At 41.3% G+C, this 24989-nt stretch overlaps 1 protein-coding gene across 1 annotated transcript in view; it reads left to right on the top strand.

Annotated features, from left to right (window-relative positions):
- The window catches only part of dchs1b (dachsous cadherin-related 1b), an 81285-nt gene that overhangs the window by 37463 nt on the left and 18833 nt on the right, over positions 1-24989 (top strand). Inside the window, exons 5-7 of the mRNA XM_069146308.1 lie at positions 22120-22308; positions 24060-24291; positions 24601-24837. Of these exons, the coding sequence (XP_069002409.1) occupies positions 22120-22308; positions 24060-24291; positions 24601-24837 (658 nt within the window). The remainder of the gene's footprint in view (positions 1-22119; positions 22309-24059; positions 24292-24600; positions 24838-24989) is intronic.

The following is a 24989-nucleotide window of genomic DNA, read 5'->3' as shown; positions in this document are numbered from 1 at the left end:
CATTGATCAGGATGCAAAGATTTATTTACGCACTGGGAACGGGGCCCATGTTTGTTGCTAATAATATTGCAGTACATGTTTGGTTGTACAAGATGAACAGTTTATGGCATTAATGCCCTTTAAACAGTGTGTAAAGCATTCGTTTTTACATTACAGTATTGTGGTAGCGGGGTGTGGTTGTGGGTCAGCTGCAGGAGGGACTGATTGGGGGAGTGGTTCAGGGAACGGTGCCTGGGAGAGAGTTAATTAACACAGGTGCTTGGTATTACTGATTGGCTCTCTCTCCACATATACCAGCAGTAGCACACCGGGTGCTCACTCACACCTGGGGATGCAGAGCAGCAGCGTGACTGCAGACCTGATTTCGGGCTGCGTGCTCGGAGGCACGGCAGGAGAGCACGTGGGACTGAGAGAATCTTGTGTTGTGAAAATAAACACATTTGCCAGTATTTCCGCTGTTGGATGTGTCTCTGTGCTGAAGGAACTTGTGGAAGTAACCGACGTGTGTTACAAGTATGAAGCCAGATGCACACAAGCACAAATGCAAACACACACACACTGACACACACATTAACTTGCTAGTCTCCTGAATGAGTCGTACTCGCGGCTTGCTGTTTGATTAAGTCTGTATGAGTAATCCAGATGTGCCCTCCTGTGAGTCTGCTCCCGTAATGAACCAATGAAAGGTCCATTTCATCTCAGCCTCTGTGTGCAGAGCTTTTCTTCTTTATGATTTTACAGAGCTTTGGTTATGGCTGGTCGAGATTGGTTTTCATACCTAATCCCCGACGCCTCGTACAGTCTGGCTGTCACAGTTGTGCACTCCGTTACGTGCATACTTCGAGACGCATGTACACACGCAGTTTGTCTGTTGCTCTGGTAACATGCAAAACTCACGCTTAATCATCATGTTGTGATTGACAAGCGTCCCTTTGTCTTTGTGTAATAATGAGGTTTGCCTGGCAGATCAGTTCGAGCCAAGGAGAGCAAAAGGGAAAGACACACACAGAGAGCACGCTCAATGAAGTTAAACATCGGTTTGCTTGACGCCATTTGAAGGCTGTACGCTGTGTATGCCAGTTCTATTTTCTACATGTCTGTCTCTGTCTGTGTGAGAGAATTTGGGGTGTTGGTAAGGCGTTTAAGCGTAGCTTAGATGTGTAAATCAATGCTGCGCAACGTAGAGACTTGGACGTTGGAGAAAAAAAATCCTGTCACCAATCGCTTTATGCGTGTAACAGGAGGGATAAGAGGAGCAGGGATGTGTTGAGAATCAGAGTAGAGGGATGCACATGTTTCTTCTGGGGCGCTGCTGTAAAAAGGTTTAATTGAATCTGTGAGGAGAGGTGTGAAATGCATGTCAGCAAACTCCAATTGTTGACTCAGACCAGAATAACTGCCGGGGTTATTGTCTTAGATCTGGAGGTTTTCAACAAAATAAACAACGCTCTGTGTGTCTGTGCACTTCTAAGAATTATCTCATAGGTTGAGATTGTGAGAAATCCAATTTGGCAATAAACTTGTTCCTTTTCCTATCAAATCTACAAAAGCATCTTTGATATCCACAAAACAGCCGCAGCAACAGTTAGCTTCACTGTCAGTGAAAAATGTTGAAAAATGTTTTTCGCCCACCCACAGATTATGCTTTTTTTTTTTTTTCAAATAGCTCTGTAATAGTTCTGTTGTGTGTTATTGCTTCCCCAGTAATCCCCCGTCTCTTTTTTTCATTTTTTTTTTTTTTTTATGCTTAACAGTTTTTTAACCTTGTTTCATTACAGATGAATGTCAGTTAAGCACTCTGCTTTGTGACAGCAGATCTTTTCCTTTCTTCAAATGCACAGACTTTGTACTCAAATATGCAGCTGAAGTTCTAGTGTGTTATGTCTTGTTTTTGTGTCGTGTCTCCATGCGCTTTCTTGTGTGATTACTGCACTGAAGTTCTGTTCTTGAGCATATCGTCTTGAGCAGAGCTTCCGTTTTTGGTCCTAACAATAGTGGCAACTTCCTGGTTCATTGCATCATTTCCTGTCTCAGTTCTAATACAGTCTCACACTGCAGTGTCCGGTCCAACAAACTGGAAATCCAACCCTAAACCCAACAAGGCAGGGTAAAAGTTAAGGGATCAGGCAAAGCTAATTTGATTTTACAAGTGAAATTTGTGATTTTATACATCATAAATCATTTGTCATCTCCCCAATAAACTGTAGAATAACATGAACTCATGCCCTTCTTTTCATTATATTCAGCACACTCAGCCGTCGGAACATATCTGGTCATCTTCATGGCACTGGCTTACCATAAAATTTGAATGTTACACTTGTTCTGCAACAATTTCCCCTCTATCTCACATTTAAATGGAATGTAGCAAAGTCAAATAGTGTTGCAATTCAGTTATTTAGGTCAGCTATTTATGGCAAACAGATAAATAGGGAGAGGAACGACCATCTTTTATTCCAATATATAGTTGTTATTGGAGTTATGGTGATGTTGTATTTAATGCATGACTTCATCATGTTTCAGGATTAGTTATATAGCAATACAAGAATATAATATCAATATTAACATTACCTATACTCATCAAATATGCTAGCCCATGCAAACTAGTCACTAGATATTCCTGAACATCTGAACTCATGAGAGGGATTATTATAATACTCTCACTCCTTTCATCTCACAGCTGTAACAGTTTTGGATGAGGTTGCTCTTCTGTGACGTGCATTGTGCTTGCTTATGTGTGTTTGTCTGTGTGTTCGTGTGGTTGGGTGGTCTAGTTTGTCCAGAATAAAGCAATAACCTTCTACTGCAACTCTTAACATTTTGCTTCTTTCTCCTTCATCTATGGTTTTATTTCAAAGCCCATGTAAGGCAAGCATTCAGAGAATATTCAACAATAGCAAAACCATGTCGCTCTACTTAGCTGCGTTTCATCATCGTCGAATTAAGTCATGCCAGTAAGGCTGAATCCCTCTGTGTAGGGTTTGAGTGGGAAGTTACCTGATACACCTGGCTCCGAGCCTTGTTTACAGCAGCTGCAGACTGCGATGAAGGCTGCAAAGACTGTGCTGCAGGACATGATGCAGGCAGGACAGGCCTAACTAACACACCGCTGACAAGTTAATCTAGTCCTCCTCTTCATCCAGCACTCGCTCCCATGCCAGGGATACGGAGGGAACTGAACCAAGGGGTAATGACGAGGACTTTTATGTTAAAGTGGAATTGCTTATTGCTGTACTGAAATTTCTTTTTGTCATACATTTCATCTGGCCTGGGGAGCCTATCTAATGGAAACATTCCTGTAGTGCCATGTAACAATGATGCACTGATTGAGTGCAATCTTCCCGGCTCATTTTAGCCCCCATCATAAGTAATCATAAAGTCTAGCAGAATTACTTCACTGTATTCAGAATATTTTGGCTTGACCGTGAATTGGCTCATCAGAATCAAGTGAAAAGCCTGATACCAAAATGGCTCGTACCGTATGACAGATGACAAAATACATATGACTTGAATTATATTGTGTTTCTGTAGAATAGAATAAGACAGTTGAGTAAGTAAAGACCTTAGGGCTCTCTTGACTTTAAGAATTACTATACTAGGGCTCTCTTGACTTTAAGAATTACTATACTAGGCTTCAATTTAAAGGAACAACCAGCCAGAAACAGGATTTACATTCTGCTGTTGCAACGATTGTGGAGAGAAGTTCATGTCTACCTGCAGCTGTGTGCCAAAAAGCAAATCAGAGCATCGAGCCTTGAATTAAGGATGCAATATGGGGAAATTTTTTGTGACCACTGGTACTGAAAAGTGAATCCTACATGTGCTCATGGTTTCTGTTTCAGATTTTTTTTTTTTTGACTTTCAGCTGTGGTCAATTCTGCTCATAAAATAGCTGTGAATTGTCCCATTATTGATAACGTTGTTCATAGTTTTGTGAAAAGGTTATCAGAATTTTCAAGTTTGCAGATATCTCACCTTGTAATGGAACTTTGTTAGTACAGATTTGTCCTTGTGTCGTTCAGTGCAGGGTACAGGGGGAGAAAAATCAACTGTTCTGTCTCATTTATGTGCTTTGCAATTAGATGGCCAAGTCAGAGACAGTGATGATGATGATGAGTAACTTAAAACGAAGTAATCAGCTGCGTCTGGGTGTGTGTGACCCCACTCAGCCTTTCTATTTTCTTTGTTTTCTGAACCTGACACTGCTCACTTTGCTGTTCTGGTGAAACACCAGGCGAGAGAAACAGTTTCTAATGATGAAAGTTCTTTGATGGAAGGCGCACTGTAGCTGTTGTTCTGCTGTTGTAAGCCAATATGAGTTCTCATTATGCTGTATGCCAATGGAAAGATCAGATTTGTCTTCATTGTTCTGCACAGAAATTGTTCTGATGTATGTTTGCAAATGCCCCTATTAGACCTCTGTGTATTTCTTTCTGATTATATTTGCTTTCGCTGTACGTGTTGTCACCTAAATCCGTTTGTATCCTTTGTTCGTGGCAGTTGTATGTTCGGAGGTCCGTGTGCGTATGTGTAGCTCCAGCCTGTGCAACCCTGTGCCAGTATGTGCCACAGTGAGTAGAGGAGATTAGCGAGAGCATCAAAGCAGCGAATCAGTGAAGCAGTGTTAGAGCGATGCCTGAGCGTACTGCCCCCTAGCCTTCTGTCACTGGCCACACCTAGTGGAGAACAAAGGGAGCGGAGGCTGGCACTGACTGGAGTACAGAGGGAAAGAGGAGGAGGAGAGTGGGAAGCAAAAGACAAAAGAGGAAAAACAAAGATTAAAAACAGTGGGGATAAAAAGACCTGGCAGAGATAGGACTGAAAAAGGACTGAACGCTTTAATGGGTTTTTCCGGCTTTCAAGGTTTTTTTTGGCAGCTCCTTTTGTCCAATAGGGCCAAATGATGTCACATGCAAATATTCATATTAGTGTTGTCATCAGCTTCACCAGTTGTGTGCCTCATTAAGGTAAATCTAAAACTTCTCACAGCCTTGTTAATGTCTCATAGACTGAAGTAGAAGAAAATATGTCTCCATGGGAATGAAATACAAGCCTGAAATCATTTAAGGCTTTCAGACTTTAGCTCTCAATTGCAAGACTGAGGCTACCGTAGAATTTTTGTGAAAAAGACATAACAATAAAAGTGAAATATGTGGAAAATACCAAAGAAAATGAAAATTTCCATCTGTTCTATCAATAACATCCTTTGTCTACTATGTGTGTGTGTGGGGCCTGTGTGTTTTCTCTTTTCAGAACAGCAGGAGTTGGAGTCAATTTTAGCTTGTGGTCCATTTACAAACCGCATCACAATCCTATTTCCACTTTAAGAGCAAGTTGCATTTCAGAAACATAACTAATTTAAATGTTTATTAAGATTACATTTCACCTGTGGGTTCACAAACGAACAAAACATGGGAAGACATGTCTGGGAAGACAGTGACAGTGAAGATGATGATGATTAGTTATGTATCTGTCCCATTTTCTCAGGTTTCATTGGCTTACTCTTCCTGCAGTGTGGTGGAAACATACTGAACCCTTGAAATAAAATAAAAATCAACAGAAATATTTTTGGGTTCGCTTCCTTGGTCAAAACCAAAATGAGAGTGGACAGTAGCAAAAAAACATCCAGAAATGAATGCGACACACCCTGTCCGTGAAGTAACGGGACAGTAAATTGTGACCAAAACTGAAAACAGAAATGCACATTAAAATGTACAAATACCAAAAACATGCAGAAGGGAAGATGGAGATGGGCAGAAGGGTCACAAATCCAAAGTAGAGATGGACTGCAGTCAAATTAAGTAAAATAGATAAAAAAAATTGGGGAAAACGGATGAAATTATTGTGGTTAAACAGGCAATTACCCAGGCTGTCTGGGTTTTACTCTCAGTAAAGAATATTGCACACGTAGCCTTAAGAGCTCAATCCATTGGGGACAAATAGTCAATAAAACAGAGTCAGGAGACAGCAGGGGCAGAGGCCGAAAGAGGCCACGAGGATGAGATTGAAGTGACAAGGATCGAAAAGAGGTCTGATAAGAGAAATGGAGGTATAAAAGGGAAGCAGGTTTAGATTGAAATACGCTGTCAAGGCAAAGACGGGCCAACAAGGGGGAAACTGGGAGAGGTTTTGGTTGGCCCCATACACAAGGTGCCATTGTGCGTCCACAACTACTTTCTAACCAGGTTTGACAGGCCTGTTTTGACTGGCCCCTCAGGGAGCAATGTGTTTGAAATAGAAATTTACAGGGTCCATGTTGTTCCTACGTAGTTTAATCGGCTGCTGTCATTTCCGTCACTGAAATTAGTCTCCATTCATGCTTCGCTCATACAGTAGGAGACAGCCTTTTGTCACATGGAGGTAGCTCTCCGCATGCTTGAGGTTTACTGCTGAGTGGAACATCCCATTTACACTGGTGTTGCTCTTCTTGTAATTGCCAATATATTTACTGCTCTATATGATGTCAGAAAAGAGGTAGTACAGTTTCGCACATGCACCACAATTCACGTTTTATTATGCATATGAGTTCATGCTTCCTTATATGTATGTGTGGGTCAAACCATGGTAGTTAATACGACATAAGGACATAAGGCAGTTTATTGTCATTGTAAAAAATACAACGAAATGAATCCACAGGAGGCAACCAGTGTGCAGATTCTAATACAGCATAATAAAAGAGAAAACCAATAAGACTTTAAAGACAACCAGGACCTCTTTATTCCTCTCCCTCCCCCCCAGCTGAGTGTACCTCTATTTCTCTGTAAGTTTCATCCCTCTTTTTCCTTCTGCCGCTGTGTCTTATCCCACTCCCACCGCTGTCTTTCTTCTGCAGTTGTATCAGTTGTCCCTCTATCATTCTCCTTTGTAAGTGCTGAGCTGAGCTAAATGTGACCCTCGTGAGGGTGAGCTTTGCTGGCTAAGGTACCTTACTGCTATCTGAGCTGTGCTGGTGGTGGTGGGGGGAGTTTAGGGAGAGGAGAATAATATCATCATGTGGATGCATTTTGGAGGTCAAGTAAATACATTAAAGGGTAAGCAAACAGAGAGGAAGGATGGGCAGAAGCTGGTTTTAGCGGCAGTATAGTGAAGTGGGGGTTGGGAAAAAGGGGGGGGGGGCAGACAGTGGGATGCAAAGCTGTCATAGCAGGTGCATGTTGAAAGAAATGGTGCATGTCACATGTAAGGGATTTGGTTACAAAGGAAAAGTAGCCTATATACATTTTTTTTTTTTTTTTGTTAATTGGATGTGTGAGGAATGACTGCAAGAAATTGGGAACAAAATTTGGGTGATGATTAAAGGGTAGTTTAACCTCTTTAAAACACTGTTTTAACCCCCAACCCATATCTCACGGCTTCCCCCTGTTCTCCGCCCCATTTCTGAAACCCAAATCTCCACTAATGTGGCTTTGATCTGGGTAATAATCTGTGCCACCCTCAGTTCACTGCCCCCTGTCATCCCACTCCCAGGCAGCCTTGGTGTGACCGGCCATGTGATAGCTGGGACCCCATCATTTCCCATTACAGTGCGGCTTAGTGCATCTTAGTCAGTGCCTCCTACCTTGAACCCCTTGGCTTACTCTGTTGGAGGTCTGTTTACCCCGTGACTTTAAGATAATCTCTCTCCTAACTTCCTAAACCTCATAACCTTCATCGCCTGTCCTCTCCTCCTTTATGGCTGAATATGACACCAAAATAGACAACTGGCATCTAAAGAGTAGCCTCCATGCACATTTCAGATAAAACTATAAACAACTTTAAAATACTATCCTCATCTGTTCTTTTTGACTATCTTTCTTTCCCCTCTGCTTTGTCTTTCTTAACCCCCTGTTTCAGATCTCCAAAACACCACATTAGTTCAGCTCCTTCCCTCCTTCCCTCCCTCCCTCCCTCGCTATGCAGCTCTCCTCACGCACACTTATCCGAACAATTTCCACTCCCCCCCAACACATACTGTACTCGACACTTTCACTGCGCATCATCACCTCATCTCTCAGTATCACCCATAAGTGTAATCTCTCTTTCATCCCCTTCCCTCCTGACTTCTGTTTACACCTTCTTCTTTCTTCCTTTCTCGGACAGTTATGATGAGCCCATTATGATTTACACAGCAGAGTGCAACTGACCATGTGTTATAAATGTTAGCGCATTGCATCTGTTGCTTCTGGTTCCTTTTGCTCCCATGTTTGTCCAACTGTTAACATTTTCTACATTTCTTGTGGAATGGAGTGTTCCTCAGAGTGTATCCCCTCTGAGGGTAAATTAGCTAAAACTTTCTGCATGAGAGATGAGGTAATGAATGCAGTGTGTGTTTTATTTTTGCTATAATGACGTCAGAGAAGTCGAGGAATTTAGTCAGCACAGCGAATGAAAGCAGCAGAGATATGAGTAACAGGAAAGATGGAGCGATGACGATAGAAAAGTCCACTCAATTAATCAGCCACTGGAGTCTAATTAATTCTTTGTCTGAAGCCAAAGTCTCTCTATATGGAGGCTATTCTGCTTTAAATTAATCTTCATTCAATCTTATCTCTGTCTCTGTTCAAGCAATTAAAATGTTCAGTTTTCCAACATTCAGATAAAGTCACTGTGCAAGCATTCAACATTCCTCTGAATACCTGTGGTGTGCTTTTATAGTTCTTTATTGGAAACAATGGAGTAATCTGCGGCTCAGGCTCCGTCTGCCCAGCTCATGTCAGCAGTGTTTGGGTTCGAGGCTACTACTTTGCTACTTCCATTCGGTCTTTGTGTTGAGAAGTCATTTCCCGGTGAGCTGACTGATGAAGTGCGGACGTGCAGCTGATTTAGGTCTTCTTTCCACACGTCTGTAGGTGTATGGCGCTAACCCCGTCTCACCCTTCTCTTGTTTTCTTTCACATTCTCCCTCTTTCCCCCTTTCTTTATCCCTGCCTGATTCCCTCCCTGCAGGAGTTGGCTGTATCTCTGACCCCAGGGCTGCATCATGCATAGCCAACCTGTTTTTCTTGGAAATTCCAGCTGGCTGAGCTGGCCGTGGAGGATGGGATGATAATGGTGGGGAAGAGTGCACACATGTGTTCTTGTATACCTCTGTGCTCATTCTTTAATAGATGCTCGGCATCACTGACAACCTGGTTCACCAAGTGTGTTTTGGCTTTTATGAGGCCTCCGTTGCTTTCCTTTAATCTGCTGGGTCCCCTGCTGCTTGGCCGAGGCATCCCTGTCTACAGTGGCTGTCCTTTGTTAGTCCTGAAATCAGCCGGATAGAGAAACAAATAAGAGAGAAAGTTGCAGACCCAAAAGACATTTAAATTTAAACCACACTCGAAACACTGATGAAGGCAGATGAAAAGCGTGAGGACCGAATAAAGGGTAAAACAACAGAGGAGGACAAAGATGATTTAAGCAGCTAAAGTACCTTTGGACAGAACAGTTTATCGTGAGAATAACTTGGCAGCCTCTTCTAAGCGTGGTAGAAATTCTGAGGATCAGGCTTTGGTCCTGCACGAACTGTGATTTAGGAATCAGGGCTGTGTTTCTCACCACTTCCTCATATTCACCTCACATGTTCAGAGTCAGGAAATTAATTTTAACGAGGATAAGCTAGTTTCTCACCCCCTTAGGCTGTGTATGAATCAGTAATCGCAGTGTCTAATATCCTCCCTTCACCCATACACATGGAGGCTTCTTGTGTCTCTGCAGATCAATTAAGCGGAACTAAGTTGTACTGTAGGTACGTGTGTGTGTGTGTGTGTGTGTGTGTGTGTGTGTGTGTGTGTGTAAGTGTTCGAGTGTAGAGCAGACAAGGGTTTGTCTCCTGGACCATCAGCAGAATAAAGTTAATCAATACAATTCATTAAGACGGAATAGCTTTGACTGCAAGCAGACCATTCAGCAGTTTGTGTGTCAGGATGGGTGCACACTGTGCATAAGAGTGTGTTTGTGTGTGTGTGTTGGATAACGAGGATTATGTGTTTTAAACATGTCTATAAGCCTTAAAATTGCCTACACGCCCGATGTGTTATAGCTGGACTTTGTGACCTTCAGGGTCTTGCATGGGATTCAAATAGTTTAACCTTTTCAACATTACATTTACTAACTATGTTTAGTTTCATCTTGCCGTTGATCCGGATGCTAATGAGCATTTAAACGCAGACAGAAGAACCACTATATGTTTCTCTAAATAGTGACCTACGGCTGACCCATGTGTGACTGGTCGTGGTTCAGGTCCAGGTCAATGAGAGGCTAATCCAGTTATTGGAGCTGCCTGTTACTCCTAACTGCACAATCAACTTAGCTCCATTGTCCGTCTGATGTCCAATATAAGCAGCTTTTTGTTTGACCCGTATTGATGCACATGACTCTAGAAACTGTACAAGGTCAAGACCATGTACAGTAACAGAAATAATTTTACCGTTAGCTGAAGATCTTGTCTTCAACAAATACCCCTCATATGTAGCCGATCTGCAGGGACCCAACATTACTGAGACATCAGCAGCTCAGTGATCTCTGATTGAAGGTTGAGGAGCAATAATGAATGAAAGCTGAAGTAGGACTTTCAGGTATTCAGGTATAAAGTCTATGCGGCATGGACAAGGGCCAAAGTGGCCAAAGTGACTTTTTTCAAGCAAGACACCTTCAGAATATATCAGTGTTTCCACTGTGCAATGAAAGATTTGACTAACATGTCAGCTACAGAACACCTTTCACACAGCAGTTCACAAAAGCCAATTGTATGTGACTGCAATGTGCTGATGGTTTCCAAGAGTGCTGACAACTCAGCTTTTGTTTTTCCATACTGAGTGACAACATGTTATTGTACATTTTAACCAGTCAAAAGAGTTTTATAAATGGTTGTTACAAGTTTTTCATATCATTGATGGTACGCAGGCTGTTATTTTAATATGAACATGAACATGTCCAACTTGCTAACCAAGTCGCTGCCTTGCCAACTGATTGAATTAGCTCTGTTTTGGATTTAAAACGGCATGTTTTTCCATTCATAGCGCTCTCAGTTTGTCTTAAAATCATTGCATTTGTGTATAAAATATACCTGTGGTTGCATGTGCACACTTACATTGTGTTTTTGTGTAAGACAGGACCAGAGAGAGACTGAGCTATTACAGTGGTTGTCATATAGAAGCATGTTTGTGTACGTCCTCTATCCTGGCCTGGAGTTTCAAACTTATTTAATTTTATATTTGTATGTATATTCTTACCAGAGATTTGACTACACTGATGCAGAGGCACTATCACAGACCCACACTATATTTTCTACTTTAACGTTTGAAGTGTGTAGGAAAATAGTATAGAAATACACACACATGAACTGTCTGGTTCAGAGCTGCTGTGCCTCTCTGCAGTCAACAACTATCAGAGTAACCCAACACCAGATGTAAGCTCAAAGCTCGGGGGTGCTCCTACTATCTTTTACTATTATCACCTCCCTGAGGTGGAGGTCGCTAACTGCCTGACCTCAGGAAGAACAAGAGAAAGAAGGGGCGACATGGAGAAACTACAGACGTAGACGAGGGATTCACACACACACACACACACACACACACACACACACACACAAACCCATCTCTAGGGGTTGCGGAAAGAAAAGTGCAGCTGGAAGTTTGGCTCACCTTTGACCCTTAAGATTCTCATTGATTTGATTATGCACAGACACACAAGCCACACACACACATGCACACAGACAAACAGTTTGTGCTGACCCTCATTCCTGAAACTAATATTGTCAAATGAGTATTGGGTCTTTGTTTGACCATTTCCGGAGGGCAGATAAAGGTAGTTTAGTCTGTCCCCAATAAACCCAGCTCACTTATAACGATAAACACACTCCGCCTTATTAGTGTGAACCTCCCACATAGCTGCGTGTTGGTTTATAGATTGAGAAATAAAATGACACTGGAACATAAATGTTTATAGGAAGAAAATTGGGCTTCAACTAGCCTGGAAGCCTGCTGCTCCACAGAGGGGGACTTGGTTTCCATCAGATTTCCTTCATACACCAGTGATTTAGTTTGAATTGGAAACATGTCAGTATAGAATCCTTTAATTCAGGTTTGGCTAGATTTATTGCATTCTTAGCCCTTGAGCATAGATAGTAACAGATAAATAATGTAATAAGTTAACTTAAAGGCTTCCATCTGGCAACATATGACAATGCCCTAACCAAGGCTGTGCTGTAGGCATAAGAAACAAGGAAGCACTGTGGCAGTGACAAACGATTTTTCGAGTGTACCTCTGTGTTTGTATGAGGTCAGCCATTTTTATCTGCCTTGTTTTGAGCTTTGGGGGGGAAGCTTTTTGTCAGACAAAACCAGGGATGCTGTTGAAGTGTAGTGCACCTATGACGCGTGCACAAAAGCACACAAGAGGAGTTGTGGTTTGTCTCTACCCCGCAAAGACGCAACGTCAGGGAGATGTCAGGGAGATGTCTTTGCCGAACGCTCAAATCGCATCCACTGGGTAGCTGGAATGAAAGATTTTACACCATCTTTTTTGAACGTCTTTTCAATGTTTACCATCACTTAGGCGTCAATGTTGAATGTTGAAGACGTCTTTTTTTTTTTTTACATCTTTTTACTCAGAAGTTCGGATATCGAACCTGTCTTGGACGTCCCCCAAAGTCTGCACCACAATGCCCTGTTGTGGTTGTTAGAAGAATCTACTATTCATAACCAAAGTTTTGCATTATTTGGGTAGGGTCTGGTTTTAATTAATTTATCTCCATCGTCCTTAGTATTGCCACACCCTATTGATGCGGTGACTGATGAGGCTATGATGAAACCGTCCCGTGGCCTCATGGATCACATCTAAGAAGCGTGACTAAATGGGCGGAGGGCTGTAGAGGCTTAGAGACACTATTTTGGTTTAGTGCAACGAAGCCGTGCAATCAACAGGGATTAGCCTGAACCTTTGTGTAGCATGTTTAGAAGGTATTGCGTGTATCTATTTGTAAATCAACTTGAACTATATTATTTAAAGGGTAGAAGGTCTCCCATTGGCCCCAGATCTGAAAAATGTGTCTAAACATAATTGTTATCAGGAAAAACTCACTCACAGATGTAAACATCAAGATGACAGACTTTTTTTTTCAGCAGGACTTGCCTCACTTGCAGTTCAAAGCGACATTTTTCATGCATTTTAATCTCCCCTTTGATAAATACTTCTTATGACAGAGTCTTTTTTTGGAACCTTTGAGATCTCTGGAGGAAGTTGACATTCACTTTCTCTACACCCCCAGCAGCTGTCTTCATGATAGATTGTTCAAATCACACCTATTGATCTCCTCTTTTCTGTGCTCTTTTGCTCTCACAGATGGACTAATCAATACACATAATCAGACCTGCTCTATGTCTGCCCACAACACACATACTGTACATACAGATTGGGTGTCATAACACAACATTTGCCAATTTGCAAAGAGCACGGACTACGAAATGGCCAACAGAATAGATGATGGAGTTGTTTAGGGGGATTGTGGTGAGGGCATAGTGGAACTAAACAGGACCCAACATGTAGATGACCCTCTGCAAAGCCTGAAATAAACTTCAAAACATTGTTTTCATCTTAAATTTAAAAATGTTACTTTACCAGGGTGATACGTTTTACTTTTAGCTGAATAGATGACATGATACTGGATGTAGTAGAAGGGTAAAGGGTGCCATCTGTGACTACATACGTACGGGGCCCAGATGTTTATGATACACTGCTGCCGTTACTTCCTGTCTTTCCATGCAGACATATTTTGAACATAAAATACAAATTGGGATAAATAACCAACAATAACCAACAACAAGATGCTAAGCCTTCCCCTTCCTCCCCTCGCCAATGATATATACTCTATAAAAGTGCTCTGAGAGTCCCACACACTCGTCAAAGAGAAAATAAAATCCTGTGGTGTGGCAGTTCAAGAAAAAAAAAAAAAAATTCCACATTCTCTCCTTCTCTTTGTCATGTTTTTATTGCATAAACCACTGAAATGCTCAAAATTTATATATACACACACGCCTGCTGCCATTTTGGGAGAGAGGCTGTAGCAGAAACATAGACGCATCCTCTTAAACACACACTGCTGTTTTAGAGGATTTCAAATTACCCAGTGTTGTCCCCAAGGCAACTGTGGGCCACTCGCTCTCAATCATTCATCCTCTCATTCATCCAAAAACCCAACAACTCAGACAGTCTTAAACGGCAGTCCCCCGTCTGAGGTCCAACTCCTGCCCGTCTTTGTGCTCTCACTCCTTAATTACTGTTTTCTCTTCATCTCTGAAGCAAAATTACAACTGGAAGACAATAAGTGATAATCACTACTTGCTTTATATTACAGACCTCACTGTGTAAATCAAAGATGAAGGCCCAGAGAAAACTTTACTTTATGCATTGTTTTCTCCTGTAGCAGTAATTTGATATCTTGAGAATACATAAAACAGAGCACTAACAGCACTGAGCCTCATTAAGATCAACAATATCTGAATTTGATTGCTGGCCAAGGATCATTTACAAGGGTGCAATGTTGATTTCCCTAATTATACTTTAAACAGCAACTCTCATGTTGATAATTGTGGGCCATAGTGCCTCTATTGCATGCAGACTTAAGATCCTTTAATGACCACAACCATGAATTTAAAGTGACTTTGTCTCTCTGGGTGGTGAACGGGGTCATTCCTCCTTCAATGTTGGTACCCGACCTCAAGCTCCTCATTAGCTTCCATGTTAGCAGATAGCGACAATAAAACCCCTGGTATTTCACAGATATGCAGATCTGTTGCTTGCAGCTGCTACACCAGCCAGAGGGGGTCTCGCTGGGGCCTCGGTCACAGACAGAGAGACTGGGGTTTAAACGGCTATAAATATTTAACAATAAGTAAAAAATAGGGCTGATTTGTTCTCTGATTAGGCCAGCTGTCAGTCAAGGCCCAGAGGATTCACTTTGAAAACAATCTTTAAAGGAGCACCGACACACACATACAGCACAGTAGAAGGGCACAAGAGTAGCCACATTGCAGGGCTTTGCAGAAGATAGCATCACTGCCATCTAAATCTCCTGCGTTTCTTATCACTCCTGAGAGTCCAGAAAAGTAATGTCAACCCTCATTGCGTGCACTCTATCTCAGTCCATCCCGTTAACCAGCTTTTTATCTCCCTCTGACCTCACTTTTAACCTACATTCACAGTTGACTCGTTCTCGTTTCTGTTCCTACCTGTTTTAAGAAAAGAGGTGACAGCTGGTGGCAGGCTTGGTCTAATAACTGGGCTTTCAGATTGACTTTTTGAATCTAAAACATTCTTCTGAATGTGTGTTGAGGCTCATGTAAAACTAAAAGAAAACACCAGATATAGCTCTGAAATAATTAGTCAATTAATCAGTCAGATGAGAACTCCTAATAATTTTATAATTGATAGTGTTAGGTTAAACAGTCACTGGTTCCAGCTTCTCAAATGGCAAAAATTACTGCTTTTATATCTGTGTAATCCATATAGCTCATGCTTGGTCTCGGGGAAAAAAGCCCACAAAAATGTTGTTGATCTTAGGCTTGATCTTGATTTCCCTTGACTCAGAGTATTATGGTTATTGTGTTATGGACTTGATCTATTTTTGTGTTCACTTTAGTACAACATGATAGAAACAGAATCCCAACGCTGTGTTGGACTGACCTCATTTTTTTTTTTTTTTTTTTTTTTAAGTTATGTTTGATTTTATTTCTGCAAAGCAACATGCACACTTCTATCATTTTACTGCTACAGAACTGCTGAAGCAAGTAGCCTAATCAGAGTATCAGACTGCTGCTCGGGCCCATCTTTTTGTTTGTTGCTCAGCTTTGTGTATAAGCAGGCGCAGGGAGTGACAGCCTGTTGTTAAACCAACATGGATAAACCATGCCTTGTGTCCTTTCACGTGAGATGCAGCCCAAAGATAAACTTCCTAACACACACCACATGTCAAAATGTTCAACTCCACAGACTAAGGTTGTAACTTTACAGAATAGTTTATTGTATAGCTTTGAGTATTGAACATCTACGAATGTGTCCCACTGTATACATGTGTGCACATTTGAAGGTAGCAGAGAGAGACTTTTTGGTGACCATCATGCCTTATTATGTTCATTAATAATATTAGCGTTCTTTCTTCCAAATATAGAAATCAATCTCTCTCACTCCGTCTCTTTCACCTCCCTCTCCTTCTCTTCCCTTCAGTGGTTTGATGTTGCTAATCATTTCCAGCCGTGAACTCCACATGAAAGACAACAAGCACTTGCCGTAATAGGGTGCTGAAAGAACGAGTGAGAGAGAGGACAGAAAGGAGATGTTATAAAAGAAAAGGGGAGGTCAAGGGAGGAATGGAGATTAAACGAGAAGGGAGATGAGGCCTCGGTCCTCCTCATTCCCATTTCAAGGTCTCACGTTATCATTAGCCCTGCCTTTTGTTCTTTTGCCAAACTACCCCCCCCCCATTCATTCTCCTCTCCCACCTTCCCCTTCCCTCCCCTCTCTCCTTCCCTGCCATATATCTTAATTGTACCTGTAGTGTCTCAACTCATTGGCAACAGAGAGGCAGAAATTGATTTGGAGACTTGGGAATGCCTAATATGAGTAATGCCACTCACTGGAGATTAGAGGAATGTGTCCGTGGAAAAAAGACCAGCAAAGTTAAATGAATGCTTTAGCTCCCTCCGACACTGCATCACTAAGTTATAACTTGTAAAACCAGACTCCTCTTTCAGTTTGTTGTAAATATCTTCAGCGTGTGTCCAACAATGGTGCATTCAAACAAAAGCTCTAGATCCATCAAGCTCTTTTGTGGTCTTTGCTGCTGCTTTAGAGAAAATGCAGATTTATGATAGCATGGTCATAATCTTTTATAGTTTTTGCTTGGGCTCATTAAGTACATTTTTATAAAAAACGAGGAAATATCTGATCAGTGAAAAAATAAACAAGACTAAGAATGAGAGCCAGTTAAATGCAACTGTACAATGTCATTATAACCGACTGAAATGATGGCCAAAGCTGCACAACAGTCTTCCTTTCAGTACATTATAGTAGGACAACATTAATATAAGGCTTCCTCTTGGCTTATTTGACTTTAGAGAAGATGAGGGCTTTATAAACATTCAGGCCTGGCACCAGTCAGAAGAAAAGAAGTAGATTAGGTCGGGACAACTCTGTGTTTTACAGGTTTTACTATGATAGCCTGTGGAAGCCCCCCCTCCCTGCCTCCTTCACGAGAAACTGTAAAAGTCCTGAGCTGCAGCAGAACCACAGCTGTGTCCGAGAAGCCGTGCGCAGACTCCCCCTGACATAAACTGATGTTTTACAGAAACAAACTGCAGAGAACAGCAGGATCTATCTGGACCAGCGCCCACATCTGGAGAAGATGAGAACAGAGGAGTGGAAACGAGAACAGAGATAGAGTATGGCAAGAGGGGTAATAAAGCCATGAGTATAATGAAAGGGAGGAGGACGGAAAGGGAAAGGGGTGAAAAGAGGAAAAACATGATCCAGTATAGAAGTAAATAAAACCTGGAACACATCAGCGGATGTATTGCCTGTTCCTCTCATGGTGTAGGCAGTACCTGTTAATCTGCTCCACTTTCCAGACAGGAGACCACTGCTTCTCTGCATCATGGAATAACACTGACAAATCTTGATGGTTTGTGTTGAGTGGCAGACAGGAAAGTGTGGTGGCGTGTGTCTGAGATCTAAATGGACCCTTGGTGAGACATCCACTCTTTCTGAAAGAGAGTGAAAGTGACAGCGGGAGCATAAAGGAAAAGCTAAGTGGAAAAGTAGAGACAAAGATTGTGGTTGTGAAGAGGAGAGAGGCAAGTGAATGAGGAGGTCTGGCTCTTTACTAATCCTCCAGTGAGCAATTGCTCCTCTACTGTCCCAGCCAGGTATGAATGGCTCTCTATGGACAAAAAGCTCCAGGCCTGAGTCCTGGCTGAACTTGATACTCGGCACGCTCTTCCCGACTGTTTTTCACATAGTTCTCACCAGGTTGACTGTATGAGACCCAGGCTGTGTCTTTTTAAACAGATATATAGTAGTCAGTCAATGAACTGCACAGTTGGCAAATCAAAATACTGCTTTTATGCTCTATACTGTAGTTATGTTTCATGTATTACAAGCTCAGATGGCTGACAGATGCTTCACTGAAGCAGTGATTTTTGAAGTCAGATAGCGTTTTGATGATTTTTCCACTGCTGAATGGTCTGAAAGGCTTGTGCATATGTTTAAGGTATAAAAGAAGGGTGGACAGCTGGTATCTCAGATCATGTATATTAGAAGTGATTATGTGTGATCTGCAGGTCAGTTGTCATTAATACACAAAACATGTTCCTGTCACATCAAAAGTGCTGAAAAAGCAGATTCTTTTTTTTTTTTAATTTTTTTTTTTTTACAAATTTTAGTACACACATCTGAAAGATTTTATTACATTTTATTACAAATTGAGCATAGACATTGTGTTTTTCATAGTAACAGCTTCTTTATCAAATCAGTTCTCTTCACATTTCTGCATTTTCTAAAGTTAGGTGGGAAATCAGAGCTCACAAATAAAGGAACCACATTGATGGTTTTGTAAGTTTTTAGCTCGTTAACTTCAAATTGTTTATGGGCAACAATACTGTAGACCGGTATCCAAAGTCAACCACATTTACCACCTTCCAGGCAGTTAATAGTCTCACTTTGGGTCAACAACATAGGAAAATCAACTTGCAAAACCAGAGGATGTATTTGTTTCTGTATCTGTAAATGCTTTATCATTCAAAATAGCTAACAACAAGTCGTGACTAACTTTAGAGCATTGCATAAAAAAGGAGAACAAACTTTGGACCTTTCAGTTTTTGAACAGGCCCTCTACCAAGTAGACCACCCTGCCATTGGCAACATACACCCCCAGCTCTGTGTAAATGTAGAAGATTCATATGGCAGTATAATCAAAAATATCATGGAGACAGGCTCCATGCACTTAACAGCACGAGAGATTTAGACGTTGAAAGGTATGAACTGATGTCTGTGTTTGTATTGCTGTGTAGTTGTATGTTTATCGCGGCTGGATACCTCTGGAGAGCACGATGAGGAATAGTCGTGCAGAGCTGAGACTGGCTGGCTGGTCATGGATCAGAGAACAGTCTCCGGTGTGGGAGAGATTCCTCCCTGGCAAATACCCTCATCTGGCCCACCAGATCTCATGATTTAAGAAGACATGTCGAGAGTGTGTGTTTACTAGATTACCTTATTGGCTTTAAAAGTGCAGCACTACTTTTTTAAGTTGAGAGACGTGCTGTAAATGCAGGATACAGCTACAAATTGGAAGGAGAGTTTTTGGTTTTTAATATGATCCAACCGGCTGGCCTGTGTGGTGTAAAGTGAACATTGGTGCTGCGCTGTCAGATGGATTGACAGGAGAAAAATGTGGTGATGACAGAGCTTATTCTTCTTAGCTCCTGTCTTTTCAGGAGGTGATTTTCTTCTGCTACACAATTCAAAATGTTGTGCTTTGGCATTATTGTTATATATTCCAGCCTTGAAATTTTCTCTCCATCTTTGTTTTGTTCCTCTGCCTTAAATATGTTCTGCTTTGGCATTTCAAATCTGGAACCACATAACCACAACACTGCACTGTATATAGTACTGTAACAGCTGAAAAACCCAAATCATCACATCTTTTATTTTATAGCTCCCATGGCTTCCATGAAAGTGTGCTTGCCAAGCTGTTTTCTGGTATAACTCTGTGTTTGTCTTGCATTTTTTTTTTTTCAGCGTGAAGAATCCATACCATACTGCCTCGGGTTTTAAAATTTTAGAGCGTGTGGAGAATCAATGTCTTGCTCTTCTTGTTCCCAGCATCTATGCAGGTTCTTTTCAGTCCATACCTCTATTTAACAATACGTCCATGTGTATTCATGTATACTAACAAGTGAATTTCATATAAACCTAACACACAGCCATATATTCTGTCCAGAAGAGCCTCTCTCTGCTCCGTGTTGGAGACAGACTTTTTGTGGTAAAGATGAAGTCACCCTATGACCAGGTGGGCGGTCATGGGTGTTTAAATCTCCTTAATTAGATTTAGTGAAAAGGATGGGGTCATCATATGTGCGAGCGTGTGTGTTTGAGCATGTTACCAGTTGTCCAGTTCTCATCACCACAGGTGGCTAATCCATCACAGACAGCCAGGAAGAGACAATGAACACGCAGAAATGAGCCCAGATCCCAAAGATAGTGTTAGTCACTGTACTCTATAGGAAGTCCCAGCGGTGATCTAAAGCCCCCAGGTGTAAACACTGACCAAAGGAAGAAGTGCAGTCTGACCCCTCAAAAACCACAAATGTCTAGCCATGGTAATGCAACGACTAAAGACCCTGAAGGAGATGGTCTAATATTCCCAGGTTTTAATTTCCTATAGTAGCAACAGTCTATGAGTCAAGGTGATAGCGTTCCTGTCTGTCTATACCAAATAAGTAAGTGTAATGATGAAGTAATGTGGTTGGTGGGATGGAAGGAAAGGCCACTGCCTGACTGGATGTCTACTATGGTGGTCCTGTCCTCTGTGGGGTTCAGGGCCAGAGCAAGTTCAAATGTAGGATTCAGACGTGTGATTAAATCATTAAACAATAAGCTTAAGAAACGCATCTTTAACTTATCTATTTTTATGTTTTAATGCTTTTTTTGAGAAGTCGGTTGGGGTGAAAAATCTTATAGCAACACCAGCAGATATACAGTACATCTATAGATAGGTTTTATATATAGGTTTTAAGAATAATCTAAAAATGTTCATCCTATTTGTCATTGTAGTCATGGAGAATATATTAATAAGAGATAATTGTTGTTAAATGAGATTCAGTCATGATTTCCCAAAACATTTTTTATAGTATTACCGTTTAATTCTTGAGATATTTTTTCCAAACAATATATTTTTTTCTCAAAATATGAAACTAACAATAAAAATAAAACTGGAATCAGAAAAATATTTGTGTTTCACATTGTATATTATACATGCTTCCTTTATCAGAAAAAAAATAATCACTGCACCAAAACAAAATGTCTTTTGTCACCATGAATTAAGTTTCTAGGTAATCAAATCATTCAGATAATGTATGGTGGCCTTATGAGAAGAGACTGTACGACAATGATATCATAAGGCCTCCTAGATCTTGGCTTGCCTTTAAGGCTTCAACATCTGAGCAAGAATGCTACTTTTAACAAGTACCATAAACGCCACCAAACAATGTTGCGGACCGGTGTAAAACTTCAGTCATGGGCAGGACCTCTGAGCACACAGGACATTTCCCTTTTGTGTTTTGCAAGGAAATCTTTGTCGTATTTATAGGGCTTTCGAGTGTTTTTGTAGATTTGTGTGAGCATACAATCTGGTTTCACGTGGAGGCGCTTTTGTGTTTGTCTTGTAGAAAGAAGGATGTTTGTGAGACCCAAGAGGTCAAAGGTTGTGTCCTTTTGCAAAAAAAAAAAAATGGAGTAATGATTAATATTTCAGGTATGTGTTTAAGTGGCTCCCTGCTGTGAGTGTCAGTCTGTATCATATTTAAAAGCCATTTGAAAACCATGAGTTTCTGTTACTTGACCTTCCAACATGCATTAAAGTGCCTTTGTCGACCCCTGAATCTGACATACAACCTCAACCTGACATACAGCCTCTGTCAACACTTTCTCCTCTCCTCATCTAAAGGTTACCTGTCGCTTTCCTCCTTCTGTATCCGTGGTTACACCGCACCACCTGTCTTTTTGACACTTTTTCAAATGCACCATAGGGGAGATCTATCCCCCTTTTTTACGTACCATATATCTCTGATCTATAAACGTGAATTGCTCTCACAGATGCTCATTTTTATAGTACTCTGGAAATCATAACAAGTAGTGCTATGGTGTGTGATATTTGGACAAGAGCAGATGTATGAGCCCATGAGGTGACTGTATAATGGAACATTATTGTGATAACAGAAAGGCCCTCAGCTCGTATATAATAATCGTGACACATGTAGGCCTTCTTTCATGCAGATTTTGGATCCTGCTGGGTGCGATGGCATGAAGCTTTTTGAAAACCTCGTGTCTCACGGGCTGTTGGGCACCGGTGGACCGTCCACGTCTTAACTCATGTTTCTTTTCCCTCAGGTGTCAGCCACAGATGAGGACCGGGGTTCCTTTGGCGCTATAGCCTACACCCTGGGGTCGGGCTCCGGAGGCACAGTGCCAACTCACTTTACCATTGACAAGGAGACTGGCCAGCTTTGCACCAGCACAGCACTGGACAGGGATGAGGGATTGGACAAGTTTGACCTGACTGTCACTGCAACAGATGGAGTAAGAACACATTTACCCCAAACTATAAGAGATACAGTGATTAATAGTTGTAATAACCTTTAAATTTGATCAGACAAATCTTCAAAGGATTACCTTGATATTTTCACAAATACAGTTATTAGCTTTCTTGCAGAGTTTACAGCCGATAAGAGAATCAATACCTCTTTAATGTCTGTATGATAAATATTAAGCACTGCAGATTAGTACAGGTTAGCACAAAGACTAAAAACATGGGAAAACATCCCACAAAGGCACAAACCTAACCATTGAAAACCACAATGTGTCATCTTTATTTTATATATTGTAATGTTTGTAAGTAAGCTTTAAAGATTATCTTTACAGATGTTGTTACTTTCAGAGAAAGTAATGCTGGCTGTTTCGCCTGTTTCCATTCTTTGTGCTAAGCTGAGCAACCAGATGCTGGCAGTAGCTTCATAAATTACTACTATTATGTAAGTGCCGGGCGATATCACACCAAGTGGCATCGTTCTTCTCATGTAACTCTTGACAACAAAAGCAAATAGGCGTATTTTGTAAAATGTTGAACTAATGCTTTAATGCTTTACATTTTTTTGCAATTAAAGCCTTAATAATTATAACTGAAATAGACTTCTGAAGAGACCAAAAAGTCAAAGTAGACCAAAGTCAAAGCAGTAGTTCTGTAGCTGGAGGAGGAATATTTTAACTGATTTGTGTTGCTTCACGACCAAATACATTGCCTGCCGCATATTTAATACTCCTCCTGATCAAAGCCTCATGCTGACAGCAAATTAAAGATGTGTACAGCTACACTCAAATAAATCTGATCAAAGTGACGGTCACATGTTTTAAGAAGACAGCATCCTATCCCTCACACTGTGTCATCAAAATTCAAGGCGAACCGCAACAGCATGGCAAAGCAATCAGAGGATAACAGAGGAAATGCAGGGAGGGACTAAATAAGTAGGAAAACAGATCCATTTAAACAGCCTATTTAAAAAAACTGTTTACTATACATTTAAGTTAATGTGATGCCTTACTTCACCACATTTACACATTTTGTTCTAAGATCATTTAAAGTATCAATTAATCACAATGGATGCACCTAAAAAGTCATGTAAACTCTAAATAAGGTGCAATAAAGCATTCATTCCCTTCTGTGTGGTTGGGTTACGTAAAGAAATAGATACCCAGCCATTGTTAAAATGTGTTATTATTACTCATCGTGTTGGTAGCGTTCCCTGCAGATTCCCAGCTCGATCCAGATGGTGTCTGTTCCCTTTGTCTCCACTATCCCTGCTTTTAATGGTCTCGTAAAACTAAGCCCGCAGATACAGTGTAATGAGTGCAAACTCCTCTCCTCGCTGACAAATGCACACAGTGCTTGATTGGCTCCATATTTCAGAGATCTTCAACAGAGAACTTTCTGTGTTCCCTTACAACAGCTCATCTTTACAGTGTGACATAAATCTATTGTCAGAGTTTAATAACATAAAACGTCATGGACTGTCACTTTTTACCAAGGGACCGAAAACAAATTGAATGTTGTCTTCGGGGATATACTGCAGAAAAGGACAGAGGACAGGACTGAAGTAAAACAGCTATTCTTATAATTTAGCATCTATTTATCTCAATAGACTAGTTAGCATTTGTCTATTATATGATTACAGCACTGGTACCCAACCATGCTTACTCAGCTGACATTATATTTGATGCAGAAAATCTTCAATAAAATGTAATATAAACCAAAAGTTTCCATAATTTTTTTACAGGGTGGTCTGAGCTCAGTAGCCAGTGTGAGGGTCTATGTGGTGGACATCAATGACAACCGGCCCTCCTTTTATCCAGTCCTGTACACAGTCAGTCTCAGTACCCATAGTGCCCCAGGAACCTCTGTTGTCAAGGTAACAGCCAATGACCCAGACGCAGGAGATAACGGCAGGGTGACCTACCGTACAGTACCCGGAGGAGGCTCCACGTTCTTTACGCTCAACAAGGACACAGGTTTGTGTGTGTGTGTGTGTGTGTGTGTGTGTGTGTGTGTGTGTGTGTGTGTGTGTGTGTTATTATAGCATACAGAAGCACGTGTATATGCCACAGACTGTATGATAACAGTATATCAACTGTATACTGTTTTTGATTTTTGTTTTTTTTTGTTCAGTCTGTGACAATTGTTTATACTAAAAAAAAAAGAAGTCTTTACTGCCCTTTTAAAGCAGTATTAAGGTGTCTTTTTTGGCGTGTTTATAAACCAAAGAATATACAGAAATGTGTCTTCTCCATTTATGTTTTTCCCTTTGTATTCCTTTGCAGGTGTGATTTCTCTCTCCCGCTCGCTCCATGGCAAAGCCAACACGGTAATCTCCATGGTGATATCGGCCGAAGATGGCGGCGGTCTGATGGCACCAGTCAATGCCAAAGTGAACGTGAGCGTGGTGGGAGGCTCAGTGGCGTCTCCAGTCTTTGAACAGGCGCAGTATTTTTTCACTGTGTCCGAGGACGTCCTGAGGGGGACGGCAGTGGGAGTGGTCCGCGCTGCTACCAAGACAGGTGAGGACATATTTCCTCTTTATTGTATCTGTATATCTGTTCTGTCTTTTGGTACTTCAGGCTTCTTCTTTTTTTTAACATTCACCAATAGAAACCTGATTTATGGGATTTACCTGTTTCCATCTTTCTGACAAGCGCCAGGATAGAATTGC

This window comes from Embiotoca jacksoni, unplaced genomic scaffold (genome assembly GCF_022577435.1).
Source record: "Embiotoca jacksoni isolate LCO1_2020_lvr unplaced genomic scaffold, fEmbJac1.0.p SCAF_13, whole genome shotgun sequence".
Taxonomy (NCBI): Eukaryota; Metazoa; Chordata; class Actinopteri; family Embiotocidae; genus Embiotoca; species Embiotoca jacksoni.
Note: the sequence above shows the minus strand (reverse complement) of the source record. Positions and strands in the feature narration are given on the sequence as shown.